Genomic DNA, 25,782 nt, shown 5'->3' with positions numbered 1-25,782 from the left:
TACTAATGATAAAGGACGACTCATCCTTTTTAGATTCATCAATAATATATGCTGGCAGGAAAATGTGAAGTAGTTCACATGTCAATGAAAATCTTTTTGTGCTCCATGCCTTACTTGCCCATGGTGGTTCATAAAGTGGAGCAGGCATCACAGTCACTTGGAGGCAATATCAAAATACTGACTGCTGGAGCAGGGCCTGAGAATTTGCATTTTCAACAAATTCCCAGGTTTCCCTGATGCTGCTGGTCTGGGACCACACTTGAGAACTCAGCAAATGGCTTTCACTTCCATGAAGTGGAAAGGATGAGGAGACAGTTAGGTAGCTAAGAATGAAATAAAGGCTAGGAAAGAAAACATTTCTCAAATCAAAACTGCTGAAGAGTTTCAGGGGGCAGTTCCAGAGGGAGAAAGAAGGGTGTAGGAGTCAGCAGGAAGCCATGTTCCAGACTCTGCAATGCAATCTTCTCACAATTAGAAATGATTTCCAAGTGAAAAAACCCTAGTGGGGAATGGAGGGGGTTAGAAATACTGATGCCTTGAGAAGCAGATGACTCTACCTTCCTATCAGCTCCATAAATTATAAACAAATACCTTGTACCAAGATCAATGGGTAGCTTATTGCTGGCTGTCCAAATGAAGCCATGGGGGTGACTAGCAGTTGAAGTGCCTTTGCAAATGTATTATGTACTGGTTTGGAAAATCCAAGGGGGTTGAAATCAGCAGGAAATTTTCCTCTTGGTTATCTGTGAACCCCTCTGATTTCGGTAGAGACCAGAGTTCCAGATGACACTAAGCATCCCCAAAGGCACCCAACACTACATCCCTTGTGGTATCTGCCCCACATTACTTATGCACTGGATTTCTTAAGGCCTATTCTGCCAGGAACCCTAGTGACCAAATCATTCACCTAATAAATGTTTATTCTTGCCAGGCACAGTGGTGCACATCTGTAACCCTAGCAACTAGGGAAGCTGAGGCAGAAGGACTGCAAGTTCAAAGCCAGCTTCAGCAACTTAATAAGACCCTGTTTCAAAATAAAAAATAAAAAGAGCCAGGGCCATGGCTCAATCCTTGGTATATGCGTGCACATAGGTATATGTACACACATACATACAAAAAATTTACTCTTAAAAACTACATTGAGCTGGTTTATGGCACATGCCTGTAATTCCAGAGGCTCAGAGGGCTGAGGCAGAAGAAACACAAGTTCAAGGCTAGCCTCAGCAACTTATTTTTTATTTCTCAAAATAAAAAGTACTGGGAAAAGCACCCCAGTGTTCAATCCTCACTACCAAGAAGAAAAAAAAAAAAAAAAGTTGAATTTAATGTGCTATTTTTTTTGTGTGTGTGAAAGCAGTTTCAAAATTATCTATGCATGAGGCCCTATTCATAAACTTCTGAACTCTTTGCAGATTCATAAAACCTCTAATGTTAAGTGAGAGAAACAGGTGGTAAGAATCTTTAGCCTAACTCCAGAAAAGGGTGAAATGCAATTCAGATTATGTCAGATGACCAACAACTTGGTGGCTGCTGAACCTATGAGTAAAATTCAGGATCTCAGTTCCCAGATCCAGGTTGTTCTAAAGGTAGGAAGTAGGCAACTTTGAGAAAAAAAAAAGTGTGAATGATACAAACCTCAGGTAAAAGTGACTTCATTCTAGAGAATAATACATGAAAAGGACATTGGCCATTATAACATATATGTGTCCTGAACTCCTAGAATTCAGGATTTTCTAAAGGATCAAACTCTTAAAAAAAACCCTGGTATTGGGAATTGAACCCAGGGTGCTTAACCACTAAGCCACATCCCCAGATCTTTTTATTTTTTATTTTTATTTTTATTTATTTTTATTTTTTTATTTTTTGCGGTGCTAGGGATTGAACTCAGGGCCTTGTGCTTGGGAGTCAGGCACTCTACCAACTGAGCCATATCCCCAGCCCTATTTTTTATTTTGACACAGGTCTCACTGAGTTCCTCAGGGTCTCCCCAAGTTGCTGAGGCTGGCTTTGAACTTGTGATTCTCCTAACTCAGACTCCCAAGCCTCTGGGATTACAGGCTTACAGTCACTCCCCACCACCCCACATATACACACATAAGAACACTTTTAAAATGCAGAATTCTAACAATTCAAGTGATTTAAATAAGAGACAAAGGAAAGTCATAACTAACTGATCATATCTGGTTGTACATGATGCTCTCTGATCAGCGGTTTTACAAGTCATGTTCAGTGATGGAAGAGGGGAACACAGAACCAATGACCAATAAAAAAGAAAATGACAGGAAGCTGTAGTGTGAATGAAATGAAGCTTGCAAAAATTTTATTTGTTTGTTTGTTTATAGTACTAAGGACTGAACAGAGGGTTGCTCTGTCATTGACCTACATCCCAAGCTCTTGTTGCTTTTATTCCAGTAAATGATTTACAACATAAATAGAATTAAGACAAAAATCACATAGTTATTTCAACAGACAGAGGAAAGCATTCAACAAAATCCAGCATCCATTCATGATAAAAACACAGAAGAAACTAAGTACAATGACAACTTACTTCAACATGATAAGGGTTATGTATGACAAACCCAAAACCTACATCACAGAGAATGGGGAAAAACTAAAAACTTTTCTGTTAAAACCCCTAGCAAGACAAGGATGTCCATTCTCACCAATGCTAGCAATTCTAGCCAGTAATTAGGCAAGAGAAGGAAATGAAAGGGATAAAAATAGGAAAGGAAGAAGTCAAATCATCACTGCAGATGATATGATCCTATACTTAGAAGATGCAAAAAGCTCTACCAGAAGACTGCTGAAGCTAATAAACTCAGCAAGAGCAGGTTACAAAATCAACATACAAAAAGCAATAGCTTTACTATATACCAGTAATGATACTGGTATCATTATTAAATGATGGTATTCATTTAAATAATGAATCTCCTAAGAAAGAAATCAGGAAAACAAACCCAACCACAATGCCCTCAAAAACACACAATCTAAGAATAAATCTAACCAAGAAGATGAATAACCTCTAAAATTAAAACTATAGAACACTGAAGAAAGAAATTAAAGAAGACACAAGAAGATGGACAGACTTCCCATGCTCATGTATTGGCAGAAGTAATATTGTTAAAATGGCCATATTACCAAAAACAACATAACAGATTCAATGCAAAACCCAACAAAATACCAATGACATTCTTCACAGAAATAGAAAAAAACAAAAACAGTCCTAAAATTCATTTGGAAGAATAAAAGGCCCAGAAAAGCGAAAGCAATCTAAGGCAAAAAAGCAATGCTAGAAGCACCACCGTAATACCTGACTTCCAATTACACTATAGAGCTATAGTAACAAAAACTGCATGGTACTGGCATAAAAATACATAGATCCATGGTACAGAATAGAAGACCCAGAGACAAATCCATACACACAGTCATCTGATTTTTGACAAAGTGTCAAAAACATACACTGGAAAAAAAGGCAGTGCTTATAACAAACGATGAATAGAAAAAATAGTTATCCAAACGTAAAAGAATGAAACTAGATCCTTATCTCTTATCCTGCACAAAAGTCAACTTAAAATGAATTAAAGACCTAGAATTTAGATCAGAAACTATGCAATTACTAGAAGAAAATGTAGGATCAACATTCCAACAAAGATAACTTCCTCAATAGGATTCCTAAAGCTCAGAAAATAATACCAAGATTAATAAATGAGATGGCATCATATTAAAAAGCTTCTGCATAGCAAGGGAAATAATTAAGACTGTGAAGAGAGAACAGACAAATGATAAAAGTTTTGCTAGCTACTGTTCTGACAAAGGGTTAATATCCAGTATATAAAAAACTCAAAAAACATAACACCAAAAACCAAAACTAAAACCAAAAAAACAAACAAAAAACCCAATTAATAAATGGGCAAGCTGGGTGTGGTGGTGCATGCTTGTAATACCAGTGACTTGGGAGGCTGAGGCAAGAGGATCTTGAGTCCAAAATGAGCTTTAGTAACTTAGCAAGACCCTGTATGTAAATAATAAATATAAAGAGTTGGGGATATGGCTCAGTGGTAAATTGCTCCTGGTTCAATCCCTGCTACCAAATAAATAAATAAATAAAAATTTTAAGTAGGTGAAAGAACTTAACAGACACTCCTCAGAAGAAAAAATGCAGGGCTGGGGAGATAGCTCAGTTGGTAGAGTGCTTGTCTTGCAAGCACAAGGCCTGGGTTTGATCCCCAGCACCGCAAAAAAAAAAAAAAAAGCAGGGTTGCGGTTGTAGCTCAGTGGTAAAGCACTAGTCTAGCATGTGTGAGGCACTGAGTTTGAGTCTCAACACCATGTATAAATAAATAAATAAATAAAATAAAGATCCATTGACAATTTAAAAAATATTTTTTAAAAAAGAAAAAAATGCAGGGCCGTGGCTGTGGCTCAGTGGTAGAGCGCTTGCCTCATACATGCGGGGTACTACGTTCCATCCTCAGCACCACATAAAAAATAAAGATATTGTGTCCATCTACAACCAAAAATATTTAAAAAAAAAAAAAAAAAGAAGAAGAAAAAATGCAAGTAGTCAACAAATATATGAAAAACTTTTCAATCCTAAAGAATTAAGGTCATCCCCCCAGAATTAAAAAAAAAAAAAAAAAAAAAAAAGAATTAAAATCAGCACACTATACAGATACATGGCATACTCATATTATGTAGCAGCACAATTCATAAGTCAAACTATGGAAATAGCCTAAGTATCTGTCAAAGGATGAACAGGTTAAAAAATGCAGTATATATGCACAATGGAGTTTCGTGCAGCCATAGAGAAGAATAAAATCACATCATTTCCAAGAAAATGAATGGAACTTGAGCACATTATGTTAAACGAAATAAGTCAACCTCAGAAAGTCAAGGGTCATGTTTTCTCTCATATGTGGAAGCTAGAGAGAAAAAAGAAAAAGAAAGGTGTGGGGACAGGGGTGGGGGAGGATCTCATGAAAATTGAAGGGACATCAGTAGTGTAAAGGAAAAGGACCAAAGGGAGGGAGGAAGGGAGGAAAAGGGAACACACTGGGGAATGATCTTGGCCAAATTATATTGTTAAATCACATGCATGTACAAATATGTAACAACAGATTCCACCATTATGTATAATTATACTGCACCAATAAAAATATGGAAAAATAAAACTAAAAAAAAAAAAAAAGAAACTATGACCATACATAGTTTCACACAATCATGGCACAATTTCCAAGGAAAAGACATGATGGAATAGCTAACACATTGATCATTTATTATACGAAGCACCAGGCACTGTTCAAAGTACTTGATATGCATTAATTAATTTGATTCTCATAACAATCCTATGAGGTTTTCATTATTACAATCTTTATTTATAGACAAAGAACTTAAGTGTACAGAGAGATTAACTACCCAAAATCACAATCCTAGATGGTACCTGAGTTAAGATTTAAACTAGTGTAGCTCAATAATTATGTACTTAAGCCAGGAGCAGTGGCACATACCTGTAATCCCAGTGACTCAGAAGGCTGAAGCAAGAGAATCACAAGTTCTAGGCCAGCTTCAATAACTTGGTGAGACCCAGTCTCAAAATAAATATCTCAGTTTATAGAAGGATATCAAAGCAGTCATTGCTCTTTTATGTTTGGCTGGGGGGAGTATCAGACCCAGATTTTTAAAGGGCAAAGAAAGGTAAGTAAGGGTTCCCTTTGGCAGCACATACACTAAAATTGGAACAGAGAAGATTAGCATGACCCTTGCATAAGGATGATATGCAAATTCATGAAATGTTCCATATTTTTTAAAAAAGGAGGGGGTTAAGTAACTCCAATACTGCTTTTCCAGTTACTATTTAAACTGCTCCAGACAAAATAGGAGGAAAATAAAGTTATATTTATAATACAAAAATAACAACTGACACCAAACCCATGAAAATTTCTTTTACTTATGAATATAAATTAAAAATTCCAAATAAATTATTAGCAGGCAAATTTTAAAAATGTAACATAAATAAATACACTAAAACCAGGTAGGACTTAACCAACTAATATAAGAATGGGTTAAATGTTATATAATTAATTTTTTTATATTTGGGATTAAGCCCAGGGGAGTTTACCCATTGAGCCACATCTCCGGCCTTTTTTATTTTTTATTTTGAGACAGGATCTCAATAAATTGCTTAGAGTCTTCCTAAGTTGCTGAGGCTGGCTCTGAACTCGTGATTCTCTTGCCTCAGCCTCCTAAGTTGATGGAATTACAGATGCCACCAGAGGTGACTATATAATTAACATAATTAATCATTTTATATTTAAGGAAAGAAAAAAATCAATCATCTTCATAAGTGCTGAAAGGGCATGAATAAGTTCAATACCATTCTTGATAAAAACTACTAATAAAATAGGAATATTTGGATTTTTTTTTTTTTTTTAATAATAAAAGGAGTTATAGTTCAGCCCAAAAGCTAGTAATACGCTTCACAGGTCAGGGGAGGTATACATATTATTATTATTATTATTATTAACACTCATGTACTTAGAAAAGAGAAAAGAAATTATAAGCTGGGCACCATGGCACACACTTATAATCCCAGCAATTTAGGAGGCTGAGGGAACTTAGTGAGACCCTAAGCTACTTAGTGAGATCTTAGTGAGATGGGTGCACCACTGCACCCATCCCTACACTACCAGATAAAAAGGGCTGGGAATGTGGCTTAATGGTAAAGTACCCCTGGGTTCAATTTCTAGTATCAATCAATCAATAAATAAATAGGATGTGGCTCAGTGGTAGTGTGTCCTTGCGTTAAGCCCTAGTACTGCAACAAAACCACAAGTGTATAAAACGGAATGGAGGGGGTAAAATTATCATCATCTCCAGGTAGCATACTTAGATAAACCATGAGATTTAACAAAGTAAATACTATAATCAGCAAACAAATGCAGTATGATAGTTAAGACTTAAAAATTATCTTACACCAATAAACTTAAGAAATATATAGGATTTATATGAAGAAGACTTTAAAAAACATTCCTATGAATACGAGAGATTTAGATAAAATGAAAATCGTACCATGTTGTAAGGTAAGATAAAGATATCAAATCTCCTTAAATATTTATATATATTTTGATTATAAAAAATTATACTACCAGATTTTATTTTTTAAAATTTTAAATATAATTTATTTAAATTTTTTTGGTGCTCATGACTGAACCAAGGCATTTAAACACTCAGTCATATCCCAGCCCTTTTTTATATTTTAATTAGGGACAGGGTTTCATTGAGTTGCTTAGAGACTCACTAAGTTGCTGAGGGTGGCTTTGAACTCTCGATCCTCCTGCCTCAGCCTCCCGAGCTGCTGGGATTACAGGTGTGCACCACTGCATCCATCCCTACACTACCAGATTTTGAGAAGGCATAAAAAGGTGGTTTTAATGTTCATATCACATACAAAAATACAAGAGTAGTTTAAAAAATACAAAAGTAGAAAGAAAAACTTGGATTAAAAAAATAAAATAACAAGAACCTACTTCTACCAGATTCTAAATCTTCTAAAATGAAACCTGCACTGGGCAAAGTGGCACATGCTTGTGATTGCAGCAACTTGAGAGGCTGAAGCAGGAGGATCAACAAGTTCCAGGCCAGCCCCCACAACTTAGAAGACCCTGTTTCAAAATAAAAAACTTATAAAGGGGCTGAGGAGGCAGCTCAGTAGTACAGCATCCTGGTGTCAACTTCCAGTACCACAAAACATAAAAAGACAACGAAATCCATGTGGAACTCCCCATGAACAATTAGCTCACTATACCAGAACAGCCAGAAATATATCTAAATACACATAGGAAATTAATAGCATGATGAAAAATGACATGTCAAATCAGTGGAAACAAATGGAATATTAATAGGGTGGGAAAAATGAGGAGCCATTATGGGGAGAAAGCTAGACCATAGTTTGCTTATTTGGGACTAGGTTTCCTAGTGAATCAAAGATCCAAATCCCAAAAATTAAAATATAAAGTACTAAATGATCTTAATGATAACACAAAAACTAGGAACCATAAAAGGAAAGTTGTATAATTTTGATTTAAAATTCTATGACAAAAATAACCTTCAGCAAAGTCAAAAGATAAATGACAGGTAGGAAACTCTTATTATAAGTTAATTTTCTGATTTATAAAGAAATTCTGTAGAATTGCTGAGGAAAAGACCATTAATACAACAGAAAAAGAGGTAAAGCATGTAGGCAGATCAAGACAAAGCAGCAAATGATCAAGTATACAAAGAGGCACACAACCTTATTTGGGACCAATTTAAAATGTGCACATACTATTTATTATCTATCATATTTGCAAATACACAAAAATTGGATAATATTTTATCAGAAAGAGTTTAGGAAATCAAGTAGTCTCACGAACAGCAGGTAGGAATATCAAGTGGCACAATCGGCACAAAGGGCAATATGGTAATATCTGCCAAAATTACCAATGCACATATTCTTTTCCTCCCTTCTAGGTATTTATCTTATCAATAAGCTTACACATATGCAAAATGACAATGTAGTCTGCAATGTACTTTATATAGCAAAAGGTTGAAAACAACCTAATAGGACACCAGTTAAAAAATGATATGAACACTTATACAATTAAATACTAGGCATCCATAAAAAGTGAGTAAACTCACTGACTGACTGAATGTAATATTGGGGATTGAACCTGTGACCTCCCAAATGCTAGGCAAAAGTTCTATCACTGAGCTCTGAATATACTTTCTATACTGATATGTAAAGATCACTAAGATACACTGTTAAAGAAAAACCACACAGAAAAATATGCACACCGTGCTGCCATTCAGATTATATAAAAATAGGAAAACATCACCTTGCATTTGCTTTTTAAAAAAATTTTTTTAGATATTGAAAGACCTTTATTTTATTCATTTATTTATATGTGGTGCTGAGAATTGAACCTAGTGCCTCACACAAGCTAGGCAAGTGCTCTATCACTGAGTCACAACCCCAGTCCTGCATTTGCTTTTATATACACATAATATCCTTGAAAAGACAGACAAGAAACTGTTAATACTGGTTGCCTATAGTAAGGAGTGGTAGGTGGCAGGAACAGGATTGGGAGGCTTTGTTGTGTACATCTTTATATATTTCTAAAAATTTTGAACAGTGAGTGTATTACCCAATTCATATCAACAGAAAGTGAAAAATTAAGGAAACAAATTAAATAAATAAATTACAGTAAGATCTGGGCCAGAAAACTAGAGATGAACAAACACATTTTAGTTTTCAATAAGGGAAAGAGGACTGCTATGGATTTCCCAGTAGGCTTAAAGAACAGATTATTGAACATACATGGATTATAAGCATTTAGAAAGAAATGGATGAGGTTTCACTAAGAACAGAACATGAAAAATTAACCTCATTTCCCTTGTCTGATAGAGATATCAAGACTGGCATACAGCCGGGAGCAGTGGTGCATACTTACAATCCCAGAAGCTCAGGAGACTGAGACGGGGATTTCGAGTTCAAAGTCAGCCTTGGCAACTTAGTGAAGCCCTAACCAACTCAGTGAGACCCTGTCTCTAAATAAAACACAAATAAAACACAAAAAAGGGATGGGGATATGGTTCAGTGGTTAAATGTCCCAGGGTTCAATCCCCGGTATACAGAAAAGACAAGACAAGACAGGCATACAGGGAAATGTCACAGATAGATAACATCTTAATTATTTTAAGGCATCTGACAAATCCTTTCTATGGATGAGATAGGAAACATAGACTTTGGATGTGAACAACAAAGCCTTTGAGAGCTCATTTATGAACCAAAATCAACAGACAAAATCCACAATACAACAAGGCTTCATGCAGTGTCCTGTCTGGTTCACCATTTTTTTATCATCTTTTTTGAACTGGGGGTTAAACCCAGGGGTGCTTTATCACTACTGAGCCACATCCCCAGCAACACCCCGCCCCCCCTTTAAAAAATTTTTTTAGTTGTAGATGGACATAATAACTTCATTTTATTTATTTATTTATTTATTTATTTATTTATTTATTTATTTATGTGGTGCTGAGGATTAAACCTAGTGTCTCACATATGCTAGAGGAGCACTCTACCACTGAGCCACAAACTCCACTCCCTAGCCCTTTTTTATTTTTTATTTCCTCCCTAAGTTGCTGAGGCTGGTCTTGAAATTGCAATCCTCCTGCCTCAGCCTCCTGAGTCACTTGGATTACAGGCGTGTGCCACCATGCCCAGCTCTGATTTATCATTTTTGCTAATAATCTGAAGGAAGACAGAGGAAGGATGTTTATCAAATTAGTAGATGATGTGAGACTGAGAGACAACTAATCAAAGTTCAACAAGATACTGAGAGGCAGGAGCTTGGAATCAAGGATACTATGATAAAATTTCATGGAAACGAATACAAACCTACTTTGGTTTTTAAAAGATTCCAACCACACAAGTTAAGTGCAGAATGTCTGAGTTCTGGTTTAATAACAATTATCAAGAAATTTTAGGTGACTGCAAACTCAACAGTGGCTTCAGGAAAAGCTGCTGAAATCTTAGGTAGAACTAATACTGTCCAAAGTACTATGTATAAGCTCATGTTAAGAGTCTTCTATTCTGTTCTGTGTCACCTCCCCACCCCACCTCCACACTCTGCCAAAGTTAAAATGGAAGATGAGCAGAACTGCCAAGGATTTGGAAGTGACACCAGAAAAAGCAATCTAAGGCAGTGGGGCCTGAAAAGAAAGATTTAAAGGGAAAGGGCAATTTATCTTCAAATACCTAGAGGAATGTCACTTGGAAGGAATCATTAGGGTTATTCTATGGGATTCAGTGGTAAAACCCAATAGGAGGAAGTGACAAGGGGAATAATGGCTCAGTACAATAAAGAACATTTTAACAGAAATTCTGCAGTGATGGTTAGGCTCTCTGGTCAGATGTGGCCTACCAACAGAAGAATACAAGCAAGGGCTGAACTACCACTTCTCAGGAATGTGAGAGGGTCCTTCCTTAGACAAATGAAATGAACTGTCTACAATGTTGTGATTCCAAGTGAACAATGGGAACATGGGCCAGAAGCACGGAAAATGAATTTTTAGACAGATATATCTGTAAAAGAGAAATAACCATACCACTCACTTCAGTCCATTTGGATCTGGATTTATAAATGAACTTAACATTGTTGTATTCCTCTTCAAGGGTCACAAGGTATAGCTTTCAGTACCGATAACTACTTTCTATTTCTGTTCCTTTTAGTTCCATCTAACTTTTAGGCTTTGGCCAGTGAACTACTAGACCATGAACTCTTCAGGGCAGATGCTCAAGACATGTTAGCTGGAGGGCTTAGCCACAGAAATGGCCTGTGTCCATCAATTACTTAGTGAGATGATTGAAAATCCAGTGGTATGTGAGGCTTTAAATTCTGGCTCACCAGAAATATACCCCCTTCCACCAGAACCCCAGTTCTATATTGGCTTACCATTACTTATCTCTGGAAGGTCAAACTTAGTGAAGTCCCACCACTGGAGCCGGTAGGTAGTATTAGCAATGTTACTGGCCACAGCAGACTGTCCATCACCAATCACTGCCCCTGATGGGGAAGAAGACAATGACATAACATTACATTATTTATCTGCACGTTTCCATTGTAAAACAGAAAACAATAGTGAGATTAGTAGGAGGGAGAAAAGAGAAACAACCACAACTGAAGTTGAAAAAAACCCCATTACTTGATGTCAAGTTCTTGTCTCAAAGAGGAAACACATTATATCCTAAGGAACAATTCTACGTGGAAATATAATTCCATTCATCAGCCGTTCCTGTTATTACTTAACATTTATTTCTTGCCAACACTGTGGCAGGTCCTGTAAGTATACCATATAGTAGAAGGCTCATGATCTAAAGAGACGGATGCATGTTCACAAAAATGTAGAGAAAGTAAAGTAAAAAGTGGGAGGATATCACAAACACAGAAAAGTCAGAAGCATTTTAGTCCTTGGATGTTTTGATAGTAAGCAGAATCTCCTTTGTAGATGACATGACCTTCTTCCTCATAATACATCTCAAAAGAAGGCTCCTTCAGGGAAGAGGCAGCTAGCACACAGCTGACTGGATGAAAAGAGACCGTAAAGAAAATATGAGGTAATATTTGTTAATCTCTTTTGGAACCCTGGCATGTAGCACAGCAGAAATTTATGAGCTAGTTTTGCGGCATCAGAATATATTGCGGCATCAGAATATATTTATTAAGAATTTTTTATAATTCCCCCCACCCAAGAACTTCCTTGAATCCAGATTCACCTGTAATATTTCACAGTTTAACTTTCCCTGAGATATATACTTCTGCATGACATTTTCTTCTTGGTAACCAATTAAATAAAAAATGGATTTTTTTAACAGGGTGACACTTTAATTTGCAGTTGTATTTCATTTACATGAACATGTCATTTCCTCCTCCTCCTTCTGAGGTGCATTTCATACACAACCACCCTTCTGATCAGACAGCGCCAAACCCTCTTGGGAGAATAGAACATTCTTTGATGCTAGATAAACTAAATGGTATTCTCTGCTACAAATCAACTTCTATTTTCAGAAACTGAACTTATTAGAGCATACCAGCTTTTGAACGATGGACAATTTTATACCTGGATTCTTTAGTATTAACCTACTCTTCCCCCTCTGCATATCACTGCAAAAGCATCTTGTGATCTGTAATTATTTTTTTCCTTTTAGAGAGCTGTATTTATTGCTTTGCTAATTCTGATGTCTGCCTAATCTTTCCTCATATGATCAAGAGGTTGTTCAAGGCATGAGATAAAGAAACATATTCTTTTCACTCTTATCCAACTGCTGTAGGCCATTGCATCAGAAGACACTTTTCAACATTAGTTTATTAACTGTCCTTGTCCCAGTTTTAATTTGTAAGGAAAGGTACAAGTAACAGTTCATTTCCAAGATGATGATACTTCTGTAATTTTGAGGTCTCAGCATGGGTGATATTTCTTCATGGGGGTTAAAACTGGTGCATGAGGGTCAGGGGGAGTGGGGTAATTAACCCCAAAAGACACTGCAATCATTTGCGATCATTTGTTCCCCTCCTAAATGCTGGAGTATATAAATAATTTTATCTATAACATTAAAATTTCATGGGAGGAAGACTGGGAAAAAAATGTCTAAAAAGGTTTCTCAGGAAGCTAATAATGAAATAAAGGTTGAAAAATACTGTTCTAGAAAAACCAGTACCCCTAATTTGTTAAATCTTGCAAAGATTGTCCCAAACAATCATGATCTAGCTGAAAACCTGAGAAAGATAGCATTTAGGGGTACTGTCAATGCACCCACTGACCTCAAACCCTTATTGAGGACCCTGTGGCATCCCATTCAGATGAAGTTAAAGCATGCCCCTTCCTCTAACCTTAATAGAAAATGCTTTTCCAATAATTACATCTGATGTGAGAATTTAGGGAACCGTCATAAGAAAGGATACCCCCAGGTCTTTCTTTTTAAATATTTTAATCTGCTTTATATTTTTTTATGATTCTGGAATCAGGTAATACCTCATTCCAAATAACAGAATGCATTCACAGAATTTTCTTAAAATGAACTTTCTTGTTTTTCCTAAACTATATAATAATGCAAATAATTTTTTAGTTACAAGTTCTATCACTTCCTTTTAAAGACTTACTCAGTTTCATTCTGACCCAGGTTCCATTCCACTGAGCTTTTTTACTGTTCCCCAAGCTTGCTTATCTATAATCTAGATGGCTGACATCTCCCCTTGACTACCAGCTTTAGTTCCTTGCCATTTTCTCCAACTTTACTAGAAGACTATATAACCCAAAAGGAAAAAAAGTAAATTACTTTTTTCAGTCTTTGTTGAACGAAATGCTAGTTGCTAAGAGAGGAAAGAAAACAAATGGAGGAAACAAACTTCATATTCTGAGAGCTTATTTTGGGGGTGGAGATGGTAGCTACGAACAGGAAAACAGCTCAGTAATAACCAGATGCATTCCAAGTGCTGTGGATCCGCAACTGGGAACACAAATGATGGAGACTCCAACCCTCAGCTCCAAAGGCATCCTGTAGGATCTATGCCTCAAGACACATTTTCTGGAGAACAGCTGTGCAATAAAATAAACGAGTAGGGTGGCACTGTGAAGAGACTAGGGAGGTGTTTTCTGCCAATGGTGCCAGAGTGCTAAGGAGGAACAGAGACTGGCACCAGGGAGAATTGATTTTCAGTGCTGTGTAAACACAGATTAGGGAGCTAAAGATGCCAGCAACAGATTAGAATATTATCACCAGGTTCTCTTCTGTAAGAACTGCAGACCACTCTGCCTGTCTCTTGGAAACATCAGGAAGGATAAGTATTACTTTGTTAAAAAAAAATAAAAAATTAGTAGGCCTCTGGCTGCTAAGTTCAAGGTATATAGGAAATGTGCCAGAGCAAGTTAATGGACCAAACCACAAAGTATTTACAGAGGAGGCCCTTGGCCTCAGAAACCAAATCCTGAAAGACTACCCAGGGATTTCTAAGGTTTCAAGTTCTCCTGTGTAATAACAAAATGTAACAAGCTAGACTCAGGATTTCTTGAGTTTCACTCTACTGATGTTGGGCCAGACAATTCTTTTGGGGGGTAAGGAGGATTTTCATATATGATAGGACATTTAGCAGCATCCCCGAACTTCACCCACTAGATGCCAAAAGCACCCATCTCCACCCAGTTGTGACAACCAAAAATGTCTCCAGACACTGCCAAATATTTCCTAGGGATAAAAACCATTATTGGTTGAGAAACGCAACACCAGATGAATATAGCCAACATTTTAACGCCAAAAAGGTACTCAAGAAGGCACCGCTATTGGAATGCCTGCTGCCAAAGGCACCAAAACTGTTAATAATAACACTGATCATAGAAACTAATCAAAGGCACAGAATTATACAAATGTTTCTTAGCAAACTTCAGTATTCTGTTTTTTTCTTAAAGAAGACACATCAAGAGAAACTTTAAAATATTATGAATTAGGGCTGGAAGTGTAGCTCAGTAGTAGAGCACTTGCCTAGCATGCTCAAGGCCTTGAGTCTGATACCCAGCACTGCCAAATTAATTAATTAATTTAAAAACTGAACTGAATTAAATAAAAATATAGCTTATCAAAATTTGTGGGCTACAGTAAAAACAGTACATAAGAAATTCACAGAATTGAATGCTAAAAACCAGATGATATACCTGTCTATGTAGAAAATCCCAAGGAATCAACAAACAACCTGGAAACCATTAAGTGATTACAGCAAGACTGCAGAATAAAAGTCATGTATACAAAAGTCAACTGCTTTCCAATATACAGCAGTGAACAAAGAAATGGTTTGAATTATGACATCATTTACATTAGCACACACATACACACACCAAAAAAAGGAGGAGGGGGAGGAGGAAGAAGAGGAGGCAACTAAAGCAAAAGCAAAAAAAAAAAGAAAGAAACAGGTATGAATCTAATAAAATATGTTCAAGATTTATGTGTGGAAAGCTATAAAACCGGTGAGAGAAATTACAAAAAATACAACTAAGTTGGAGAGAAATCCTATGTTCATGGACAGCCAGACTTAATACTGTTATGTTGATTCTTCCCAGACTGGATCTATAGATTCAATGCATTTCCAATCAAAATATCAACAAATTACTTCGTGATTATTAAGAAACTGTAAAGTTTATGTGGAAAGGCAAGAAACCCAAAACAATATAGAATAAAATTTAAAAGTTGGGAGAATTGACATTATTTGACTTCAATACTTCCTATAAAGCTATGATAATCAAGAGAGAAGGGCTTTAAGGGCTGGAGACATGGCTCAGTGGCAGAGTGCTTTCCTAGCAATGTGTGAGACCCTGGGTTTGATCCCCAGCATCAAAACAAACAAACAAGATAGAATGGCTCTGGCAAAAGAACAGACACAAAGATGAATGAAGAAAGCCCAGAAATAGATCTGCATAAATCTAGTCTGCTGATCTTTTACAAAGAATCAAAAGCAATTCAATGGAGAAAAGATAAGTCTTTTCAACAAATGGCACTTACAGAACAACTGGATATCCACATGCAAAAAATGAAAAAGAAAAAAAAGAAAAATGCATCCAGATATAAATCTTACATTTTTCACAAAAATCAACTCTAACTGGATCATAGACCCTAGATGTAAAACACTAGATCTAATCCCTAGAAGACTTAAGAGAAAATCTAGGTGACCTTGGGTTTACTGATGACCTTCAAGATATAACATCAAGAACACAACCCACGAAATAAAAAATCAAATTGGACCTCATTCAAATTATTCTCTGCTATGAAAGAGATTGTTAAGAGAATAAAAAGATGAGCCACGGACTGAGAGAAAAATCTGTCCAACACTTATCTGATAAAGGATTGCTATGTAAACTGTATTAAGAAAATAAAACAAAAAAAAACTCAGGGCATATAGCTCAGTTGGTAGAGTGCTTGCCTTGCATGCATAAGGCACTGGGTTCAATTCCCAGCACCACAAAAACAAAAAACAAAACAAACAAACAAACCAAAAAACCTCTTAAAACTAAATAAAAAAATTACCAGGAACTGAATTCTGGGGCACTCGACCACTGAGCCACATCCCCAGTATTTCATTTAGACACAGGGTCTCACTAAGTTGCTTGGTACCTCTTTTGCTGAGGTTGGCTTTGAACTCAGGATCCTCCTGCCTCAGCCTCCGAGCCAATGGGATTACAGATGCATGCCACCACGCCCAGCACCACCTGATTTTTGAAATGGGCAAAGGACCTGAACAGATAGCTCACCAAAGAAGATACATTGATGGCAAATATGTATATGAAAAGATATTCAACACCATATTCATTAGAAAATTTCAAATTTAATAAGAACTACCCATGTATCAGAATAGCTAAAATCCAAAATACTGATAACACCAAATGCTAGCAAGATATGGAGTAACATCCATTTGCTGGTAGGAATGCAAAATGGCATACCTATTTGGAAGATAGTACAGTAGTTCTTACAAAACTGAACATACTCTTACCATATGATCTAGCAATCCTGCTCCTTGATATTTATCCAACTGAGCTGCAAACTTATTTCCACATAAAAACCTACACATTGATGTTTCTAGTAGCTTTACTCACAATTGTTGAAACTTGGAGGCAACCAAGACAGCCTTCAATAGGGGAATGAATAAACTGTGGTTACGATGGAATATTGTTTACTGCTTTAAAAAAAAAAAAAAAAAACACTCTCAGGGTATGAAAAGACATGGAAAAATCGTAAATACATATTAACTATGTGAGAGAAGCCAAAAGACAATATACTATATGATTTCAACTACAAGTTGGATATTTCTAATCTGAAACCCAGAAACCCAAAATCTGAAATACTCTGTGAGAAATCTGAAACTTTAAGCCTATGCAAATATTTCAGAATCTGAAACACTTCTGGTCCCAAGCATTTCAAATAAGGGATACCCAATCTGTATATGACATGAAAAGGGCAAAACTCTGGAGACAGAAAGAAGGTTGAAGGTTGGTAGGCAAGGGTTTGGGGAGAGGGAGAGATATATAGGTGAAGCACAAAGAGATTGGGCGGGGGGAGTAAAGTTATTTTGTGTGATACTATAGGGGTGGATATATGTCATCACACATTTGCCAAAATCCATAGAATTTAAAACATCAAGAGTGAACTCTAACGTGTACTTTGGATGATAAGAGCCATGTTGGTCCATCAATTATAGCAAACGTACCACTCTGGTATAGGATACTGATGATGGGGGAGGCTGTGAATATGGTGAGAAGGGGTATATGGGGAACTTTCTGGGCTTTCCATTCAATTTTTCTATAAGTCCAAAAGTCTTCTTTTATGGACTGGCAGTATAGATTAGTGGTAGAGCTCATACTTAGGGTATTCAAGTCGCTGGATTCTATCCCCAGGACCATGAAAAAAGGGGGTATGGGCAGGGAGAGAACTTCTTTAAAAAATCTATTACTGAAAAAAGAGCCCAAGAATTTTGTTCAAGTTCCAGTTTTGTCTTAAAAATACGCATCTAATTTTAATTTAATTACTTAATTAATTTTTTTGTAGGTATTGGGGATTTAACCTGGGGCCTGGCACATGATAGACAAGTGCTTCACCACTGAGCTTCAACGCCAGTGCTCAGAGTCAGGTCTTCAATTCACTGGCTTGAAGCTTCAGAAATGTGTTTTGCAGGGTTGGGGATATAGCTCAGTGGCAAAAAGCTTAACTATCATTCATGAGGTCTTGGGTTCAATCCCTAGCACCACAATAAAAAGGTGTCTAGAAATAAAAATCGTAAGTCTTGACAGTCACCAAATTGGTCTACCAAGTTTGATGGCCTGCATGCATCTCTCTGCCTCTGTTTATCTCAGATTCTCTCTTCTGTTGCTTAGAAAAAAGAATTTGGGAACCTTTTGTCAAAACAGTTTCTTAGCCTCTCTCCAAGTTCTGTTCTAGCAACAGGGAAATGACGAGTATGATTCAATGGTTCAGTGAGAATACCGAACAATGGGAATCATTAGCAAATCTATCAGAAAAGCTAATTTGGGGAGGGTAAAAAAGGGCAAATTGCAAAGAAGGAAATGATTAAATTACATTTCGGTCCTATACAATCTGTTTCATCTGAGGCTGCATAATTCAGAATGGCCATGTCTGATCGTGTTGCTGCTGGGAAGATGGAATAAGAATGGGGCTGGGTACAAGCACTCATTGGCCTTAACAGACAAAATGACTGTCTTTCTGCTTGGTAAACTGAGGTAAAAATCAGCTTGCTAACTGGTTAGTAGAGCTAAGCCCAGAAACCCCAAGGCAGTTCCAACTGAACAACTTTTCAAAATTCTTTACTTAGAAAGTCACATTGTGCAGGAGTCCATTTATACGAAATGTCTAGAAAACGCAAAGATGCAGAGATGAAATGTAGATTAGTGGTGGCCTAGGGCCAGAGGGAGATGAGGGAGGGGGAAAAGGAAAATGACTGCTAAAGCTATGGGGCTTTTTAGAAGGTAATAAAACTGTTCTGAAATATGCTGGGAGTAGTAGGTCGGGAGATTGAGGGAGGATCCCAAGTTCAAGGCCAGCCTTGGCAACTTAGCAAGACTCTTCTCAAAATAATAAAAAGGGCTGGGAATATAGCATGCCCAAGTTCACCACCCCCAAAAAAGTTCTAAAATATATCGATAATAGTGATGGTTGTACAACTCTGTATATACTAAAAATCATTGGGCTGCAAACCAGTAATTAAGTAGACCATATGGTAGGTGAATTACTCAATAAGGCTGTTTATTAAACATTCGTTAATATAAATTTTGGTCAATTTGTTAAGTAAAAAATGGTACTTCTATTTTTGGTATCCATTTGCACTTCTTAATAACTTAGAATGTTGGTGAGCATATTTTCATTTGTGTATTGGGGCTCGTTGTATTTCTTCTAACGTGTCTAGCCTACCCAAATCTTATATACTTTTTAATGTTTGTTATTTTGACTATTTCTATGGATTTGTCCAAGCTCTTTGTATGTGAATGAACTAGCTTCTGTTTATGAAAGGTAATTCTTCTTAGAGCAGTGTAACAGAAATATTTAGCCATAAAAACCATCCTTCCTAAGTGCATACTGAATGTAATCCTAGGAAGAACCACTTTATCTTTTCAGAAAGTTTCATTCAAATACAGTCTTTTAAATGTGTCCTAAGAACAGGGCATAACTAAGCACTCAGTCCCACTCACTCTGTCACCACTTAACAAACTCATATAAAAATCATAGTCAATTATCCTGTACCCTGGGGCCTGGAAAGGGTGCCTGATGGCAAATAACAAGATTTCCTTCTCATGGGAGAAGTGCCCCAAGTTTCTCTTAGTTCCCATTTATGGTTCTCATTGAGGAAAATGGTCAATGGTGTATTTCTTTAAAATTACAGCTTTATCAAGATATAATTCACATACCTTACAGTCTGCCTATTTAAAGAATTCAATTCAAGGGTTGTTAGTATATTCACACAGTTGTGTAACCATCACATCGTCAATTGTACAATAATCACTACTATGTAATCGCAGGACATTTTCATCATAATCTGTCAGAATCCTTCACTCTGCCACACTCTCTTCCTAGCTCTCCACAATCACTAATCTACTTTTTCTCATGATAGTTTTGTTTCTCAGGAACATTCACGCAATAGAATCATACAGTACACCTACTGAACTGTATGATTATTTATTTCACTTAGCATGTTTTTAAGTTCAACTATGCTGTAGAACATATCAATGAGTACTTCCTTCTTCTTATGGGTGAATAATCTATTGTATGTTTATAACTGAGGCACAGGTTTATATGAGAATTAGATAATAGGGTTTTTAAAAAATTTTATAGGAAATATACTGCATGGAAACCTATTACAAAATTACTCAATGCTCTGGGTTTGATCCCCAGAACACCCCACACACACACACACACACACACAAACACACAAAAAAAACCCACCCCCCAAACAACAACAACAGATTTCTAAAGGGAAACAATTACTTCCTTTAGAAGGAAAAGATGAGAGTATCAAAGACCAATTCTAAGTATATTACCTATATGAAACTGATTCTTTGCTTGAGGCCAAAATTAAAGAGTAATACTAGAGGGATATCACTTTCTATAAACATACACACATACACACTAAAAACAACCACCAAAACCCAAAAAGACACCATGTGGGTATTGATGACTTTGGCATTTGGCACAGGAAATGTTCTCTGTAAGGCATTTCAGCTGTTTATTAGATTTAGGCTGTCAAATAACCACTTTACAGATCACTAAATCTGATGCTGAACCTTTTCTTTTTTTTGGTAACCAGGAGTGCTTAACCACTGAGCCACATCCCAAGCCCTTTTTTATTTTTTATCTTGAGATAGGGTCTCTCTGAGTTGCTTAGGGCTTTACCAAGTAGCTGAGGCTGGCTTTGAAACTCTCTATCCTTCTGCCTCAGTCACCTGAGCTGCTGGGATTACAAACATATGCCACTGTACCCGGTTCTGATGCTAAAGTAACTTTCTTGTTTTGAACCTAGGGCCTCCTGCATGCTAGGGAAGTGAACTACATCCTCAGCCCTAATCGGATACTGAGATCAATCATCATATAATTCTGAAATATATTTAATATAAATTAAAAGGTGAATATTTTGTAAATATAGACTTCAAGGATTACATTTGTTCTTTGCAGGAGTGAGGCCCATAAATCAACAAAATTTTATTGTTCAATTGCTAAAGGACCCAAAGCTCCTGCTTTGAATAACAAAAGTAATATTAGTCCACAGACAATCATGAGCTTTAGGGGCAGAACTAATAAAGATATTATTGAGATTAAAGGTGTTAGATAAGGCCAACAAAATAAATGATAGTTGGAGTTCAACACAGAAATTAGTAAAGCCTAGAATATGGGTAGTGAACATGAAAAAGGAAAAGAAATAGTCATAAAATGTTTTTTATATATCACAAGTTTCATAAATTTTTTTTTTCTCAGTTCAAAGCAGGATTGTTTGGCTACAGCAAAGTCTACAACAGCCATGAGAAGCAAGAGTAAACAGTCTGATGCTCGGTAGGGTCACAGCAGCGGTTAGAGCCTTCCTATTCAAAGTAAGTGTAAGCAATATAAAGAATCTGGCTTTTTTTTTTTTTTTTTAATTGTGGTAAAAAACACATAACACAAAATTTACCATCTTAGTCATATTTAACTGTAGTTTGCCAGAGTGAAGTATATTTACACTGTCATCAAACAGATCTCCAGAACTTTTTCCATCTTGCAAATCTGAAACTCTATGTCCATTAAACAATTCACATTCCCATTCACCATACCCTTGTAACTATCATTTTATTTTCTGTTTCTGTGAATTTGATTACTTTAGATACCAAGTAGACTCGTATGGTATTGGTGTTTTTGTATTGGTTTTTAACATGTGCCTTGAAAGAAGAGATGCCTAAACAGGGTAGCACACATACAAAGTCATTCACAAATGTGGCATGAAATTAGAGTAATATTAAAATCTAGAGGAAAGTGGTTAGGTCTAACTAGAGAATGGAACCTCCAGACCTAGCACAACCATTCTCCTTAAAAAGCCAGGCAAAAAGGTCAAACAGAGGACAGAGCCCATGCCATCAGAACTAGTGATCCTTGGAAATACTGAGGGTAGCAGGATGCCATCAGACTACTTTGATTCCTAATTCAGCAAACCCCAATGATTCAGTCACATTGCCTTAAATGCACCTATGTTATCTGGAGTTCAACATTGTGTTTCCATCCCCCTCCGACCCCCCCAAAAGAGAGTAAGCTCTCCTTAGTGAGTCCTTCCTCCTTCTTCCCATGGTATCAAAACCCAGGTTAATTTTGGCTACTGTCAAGGCAAATGGTAGCTCCTAGATCTCCAAAGTCAAGCTAAGAGGCTCCTGTGTGGGTAGATGAAAAGGCTGAAGCCCATTTTCATCACCGCTGTGGAGTCCTGCCCTTCTTCAATACATATGTCCTAATGAAGCAATTACCTGCACTTACACTAATGATGTAATTGGGACAAGTAATTATGAAAGCAGAACATTCATTTTCAAAGAAATGAATATCATTACCTTTCTTCCACCCACAAACATTATTTAAGACAAAAACAAATAAGCTCATAAGAACACATGTACTGAAAGATTCTTAGGAATAGCATTCCAAAAATCACAGCATTTAGGGATGAGAGGGGAGCGAAACCTCACAAAAATCCCCAAACAAAAAACACCTAGCATTCACTCCCACCAGGCAGGGATTTCCTCAAAGCCTCTACCTGTGACAAAAGATATGCAGGTGGATAAAACTATTAAGAATTACTCTAGCTCCACTTATATATCCCCTATAACCTGGCATTTCCTATATTTAGGTCCCAACAACCTGGTTTGGCTGGAAGGATGCTGGTGTAGCCAGATCCCCTGGTGAAGCCAGGAAAGCTGCCATTCAGATTCTCCAGTGCCTCAGCAATATGAGGAGAGGCAGAGAGGGGAAGGTGGGGAGGAGGACTGAGGAAAGGTGAGACCCAAAGAGAGAGAGCCACTGACTGACTCAAACACTGAATAGCTCTCACCAATCACTTGTCTTAAGTTGCTGAGACTCCTGTGGTGTTTATTGTTTGGTGGAAGCACAAGTGAGTGAAATTGAACCAGAGGGTCTTGGGCTTGTCAGCAGCAGGAGGGAAACGACCTTTACTGCTGCAAAAAGGATGCAGATTTCAAAAGCCTAAAATCTGCAATGAAGGGAAATGGAAATGTGCTGAACGTGGGTTTGACTGGCAGCTTTCCTCATCTGTCGATCACAGGGTAATAAACACTGGGAGATGGCAGAAATGAAGATAAATGCTTTCAGCAGCACCATTCCCCACCCTCCCCTCCTCTTCCGCCCCCACTCAGCACATGACAAGAGAGTTAAAGCAAGAAAATAAATCAGCTTCTTAACCAACTCTTTTGTTAAAACTTTCCTTACAGGCCACCTACACGTGAATTACTGCTCTATGAGCCTACATTCTCATTAGGGGGCACAGCTTTTAAAGGGTGAAAAGCTTCTGTCAAAAGAGCACCTGTACATTTCAGGATACAGCATCACACAGTAAAGTCAGCTGGGGCCAACAAGCAAGAATTCAGGTCTGGCCTCGGAGAGGAAAGGCACAGAACCCTCAACTCTGTCCAAGTCTAATTCAAAGTCTGGTAAACTCAGGCTCCACAAACAACATACTGTTACTTCACTGCTATTACTGCCTTGTTACCATTTACACAGGGACAGAAAGACTAAGCTCCAAGGGCTAAGAAAGAAGCCCACAGAGACTCAAAGTAATTAAAAAAAAAAAAAAAAAAAAAAAAAAAAGGTGATGCTAGATCAGAAGGCACACTCCAGAATCCAAAACACTCCATCTTGCTCACCAATTTCACATTTAACAGACCAATGATTTTATGGGTCTAAGGGAAGTGTTTATTTTGGGATGTGCGACACTGAGATAAAGGATTTAGAAGAGACTGGTTTTTGTTTTGAGACAGTGTCTGGCTATGTTACCCAGGCTGGCCTTGAACTTGCAATTCTCCTGCCTCAGACTCCCGAGTAGCTGAGATTACAGGCCTATGCCACTGCAATAAGCAAGAGAATAGAGTCTGTTTGTTTTGTTTAGCTACTGGAGATTGAGTCACAGCTTCACTCATGCTAGGTAAGCACTCTACTACTGAGCTACATCCCCATGCCAGGCTACAGTTTTTTGAATATGGTCAAAAGATTAGCTATTTCTAATCCAAGTGGTAGCAGTTGCTTCTAAGATGGCTAGGAATTTTGTAAAAACTACATCCTGATTCTGCTAAAAGTAGGCCTGACAAAAATATTAGTACATAGATGCTTTAAAAGACATTCTGCACAGGTGGGCAGACATGCTATTTTCCCTTAGATTTCGAGGTGGAAAAAAAAAAGATTCCAGACCTTTATTCTCAAGAGCAGGAACCCAATGGAAAATAGGAAGCAAAAATAAGTGGAGAGAACATAGGGAAAAGGCAGGTTACACCACAACCTGCTCAGATACTTTAGTCCCCAGAACCAGGCACATGCTGTGGAGTCCTGGGAGCACAGTGCTTACCATATGGATAGCTAATATAGAATAGTTTCTAATCAAAATCCACTGTTCAGATATTAATACCAGGCACACAATAAAAAAAATATATTAATAAGCCATTTTTGAGATACTGCTAAAAAGATGCAACCAGAAGACAAAACGACACTCCAGATTAGTTTTTCTAGTCTTAAAACCCAAATAAATCTTACCTCTTCCCAGAAGCTTTCCTCAATCATAGAGAAATTCCCACCCACACAATATTATTTTCATAACACAAAACACTTGTCATCTGTTGGGTTACCTGACTACTAATACATAAAGTTTGTTCTGAACTCAAGTGTTTTGTGTCTCTGTACTCAGTCATCAATTTTCAATTGGTACTACATGGTTTTTCCTTTTAGTAAACCAAATGAAAGAAGGGTCTGCTTTCCCCTCTAATTTTAAATATTGTACCATCGTGGTCTTAAAGAGTATTTCCATTCATACAGTAAACATTAAATACACAAGGGTGAGAAAAACTAACGGTCTTTTAAACTGTTTCTCCTACAAGTGAGATAATATGTCCTAGACAGCCCTTATTACTTGTATTAGCATATTTTCTATTGCCAATAACATAACACCAAAGAGTGAGTGAGTTAGAAGGAAAAAAGGTTTATTTTGGCTCAGTCTGAAGGTCCAAGGTTGTTATGGTTTGGATATGAGGTGTTCCCTAAAAGCTCACGTGTGAGACAATGCAAGAAGTTTCAGAGGAGAAATGATTGGATTATGAGAGTCTTAAACCTAATCAGTGATTTAATTCCCTGATAGGGATTAACTCAGTGTTAACTGAAGTGGTAGGGTGTGGCTGGAGGAGGTGGGAACTGGGGCATGGCTTTGGGTGTATATTTGTATCTGGAGAGAGGAGTCTCCCTCTGCTTCCTGATGATGTAAGCAGCTTCCCTCTGCCACACTCTTCCACCATGATATTCAGCCTCACCTCAAGCCCTGAGGAATGGGGTTGGCTGTCTATGGACTGAGACCTTTGAAACTGTGAGGAAAAACCATGTAGTTTTTCTCACCCTTGTGTATTTAATGTTTACTGTAAGAATGGAAATACTCTTTTAAGTCCCATGATGGTACAATATTTAAAATTAGAGGGGAA

General features: G+C 37.2%; 1 protein-coding gene and 1 pseudogene across 10 annotated transcripts in view; one reads left to right on the top strand and one right to left on the bottom strand.

Annotated features, from left to right (window-relative positions):
- Positions 1 to 25,782, bottom strand: part of Ambra1 (autophagy and beclin 1 regulator 1) — a 175,965-nt gene that overhangs the window by 36,288 nt on the left and 113,895 nt on the right. For all 10 annotated transcript variants that reach the window (XM_047517001.1, XM_047517000.1, XM_047517002.1 and 7 more), the window contains one exon: positions 11,493 to 11,603. In XM_047517001.1, coding sequence (XP_047372957.1) covers positions 11,493 to 11,603 — 111 coding nt within the window. The remainder of the gene's footprint in view (positions 1 to 11,492; positions 11,604 to 25,782) is intronic.
- On the top strand, positions 5,705 to 5,804 carry LOC124960887 (uncharacterized; annotated as a pseudogene).

This window comes from Sciurus carolinensis, chromosome 11 (genome assembly GCF_902686445.1).
Source record: "Sciurus carolinensis chromosome 11, mSciCar1.2, whole genome shotgun sequence".
In the NCBI taxonomy this organism is placed as follows: Eukaryota; Metazoa; Chordata; class Mammalia; order Rodentia; family Sciuridae; genus Sciurus; species Sciurus carolinensis.
Note: the sequence above shows the minus strand (reverse complement) of the source record. Positions and strands in the feature narration are given on the sequence as shown.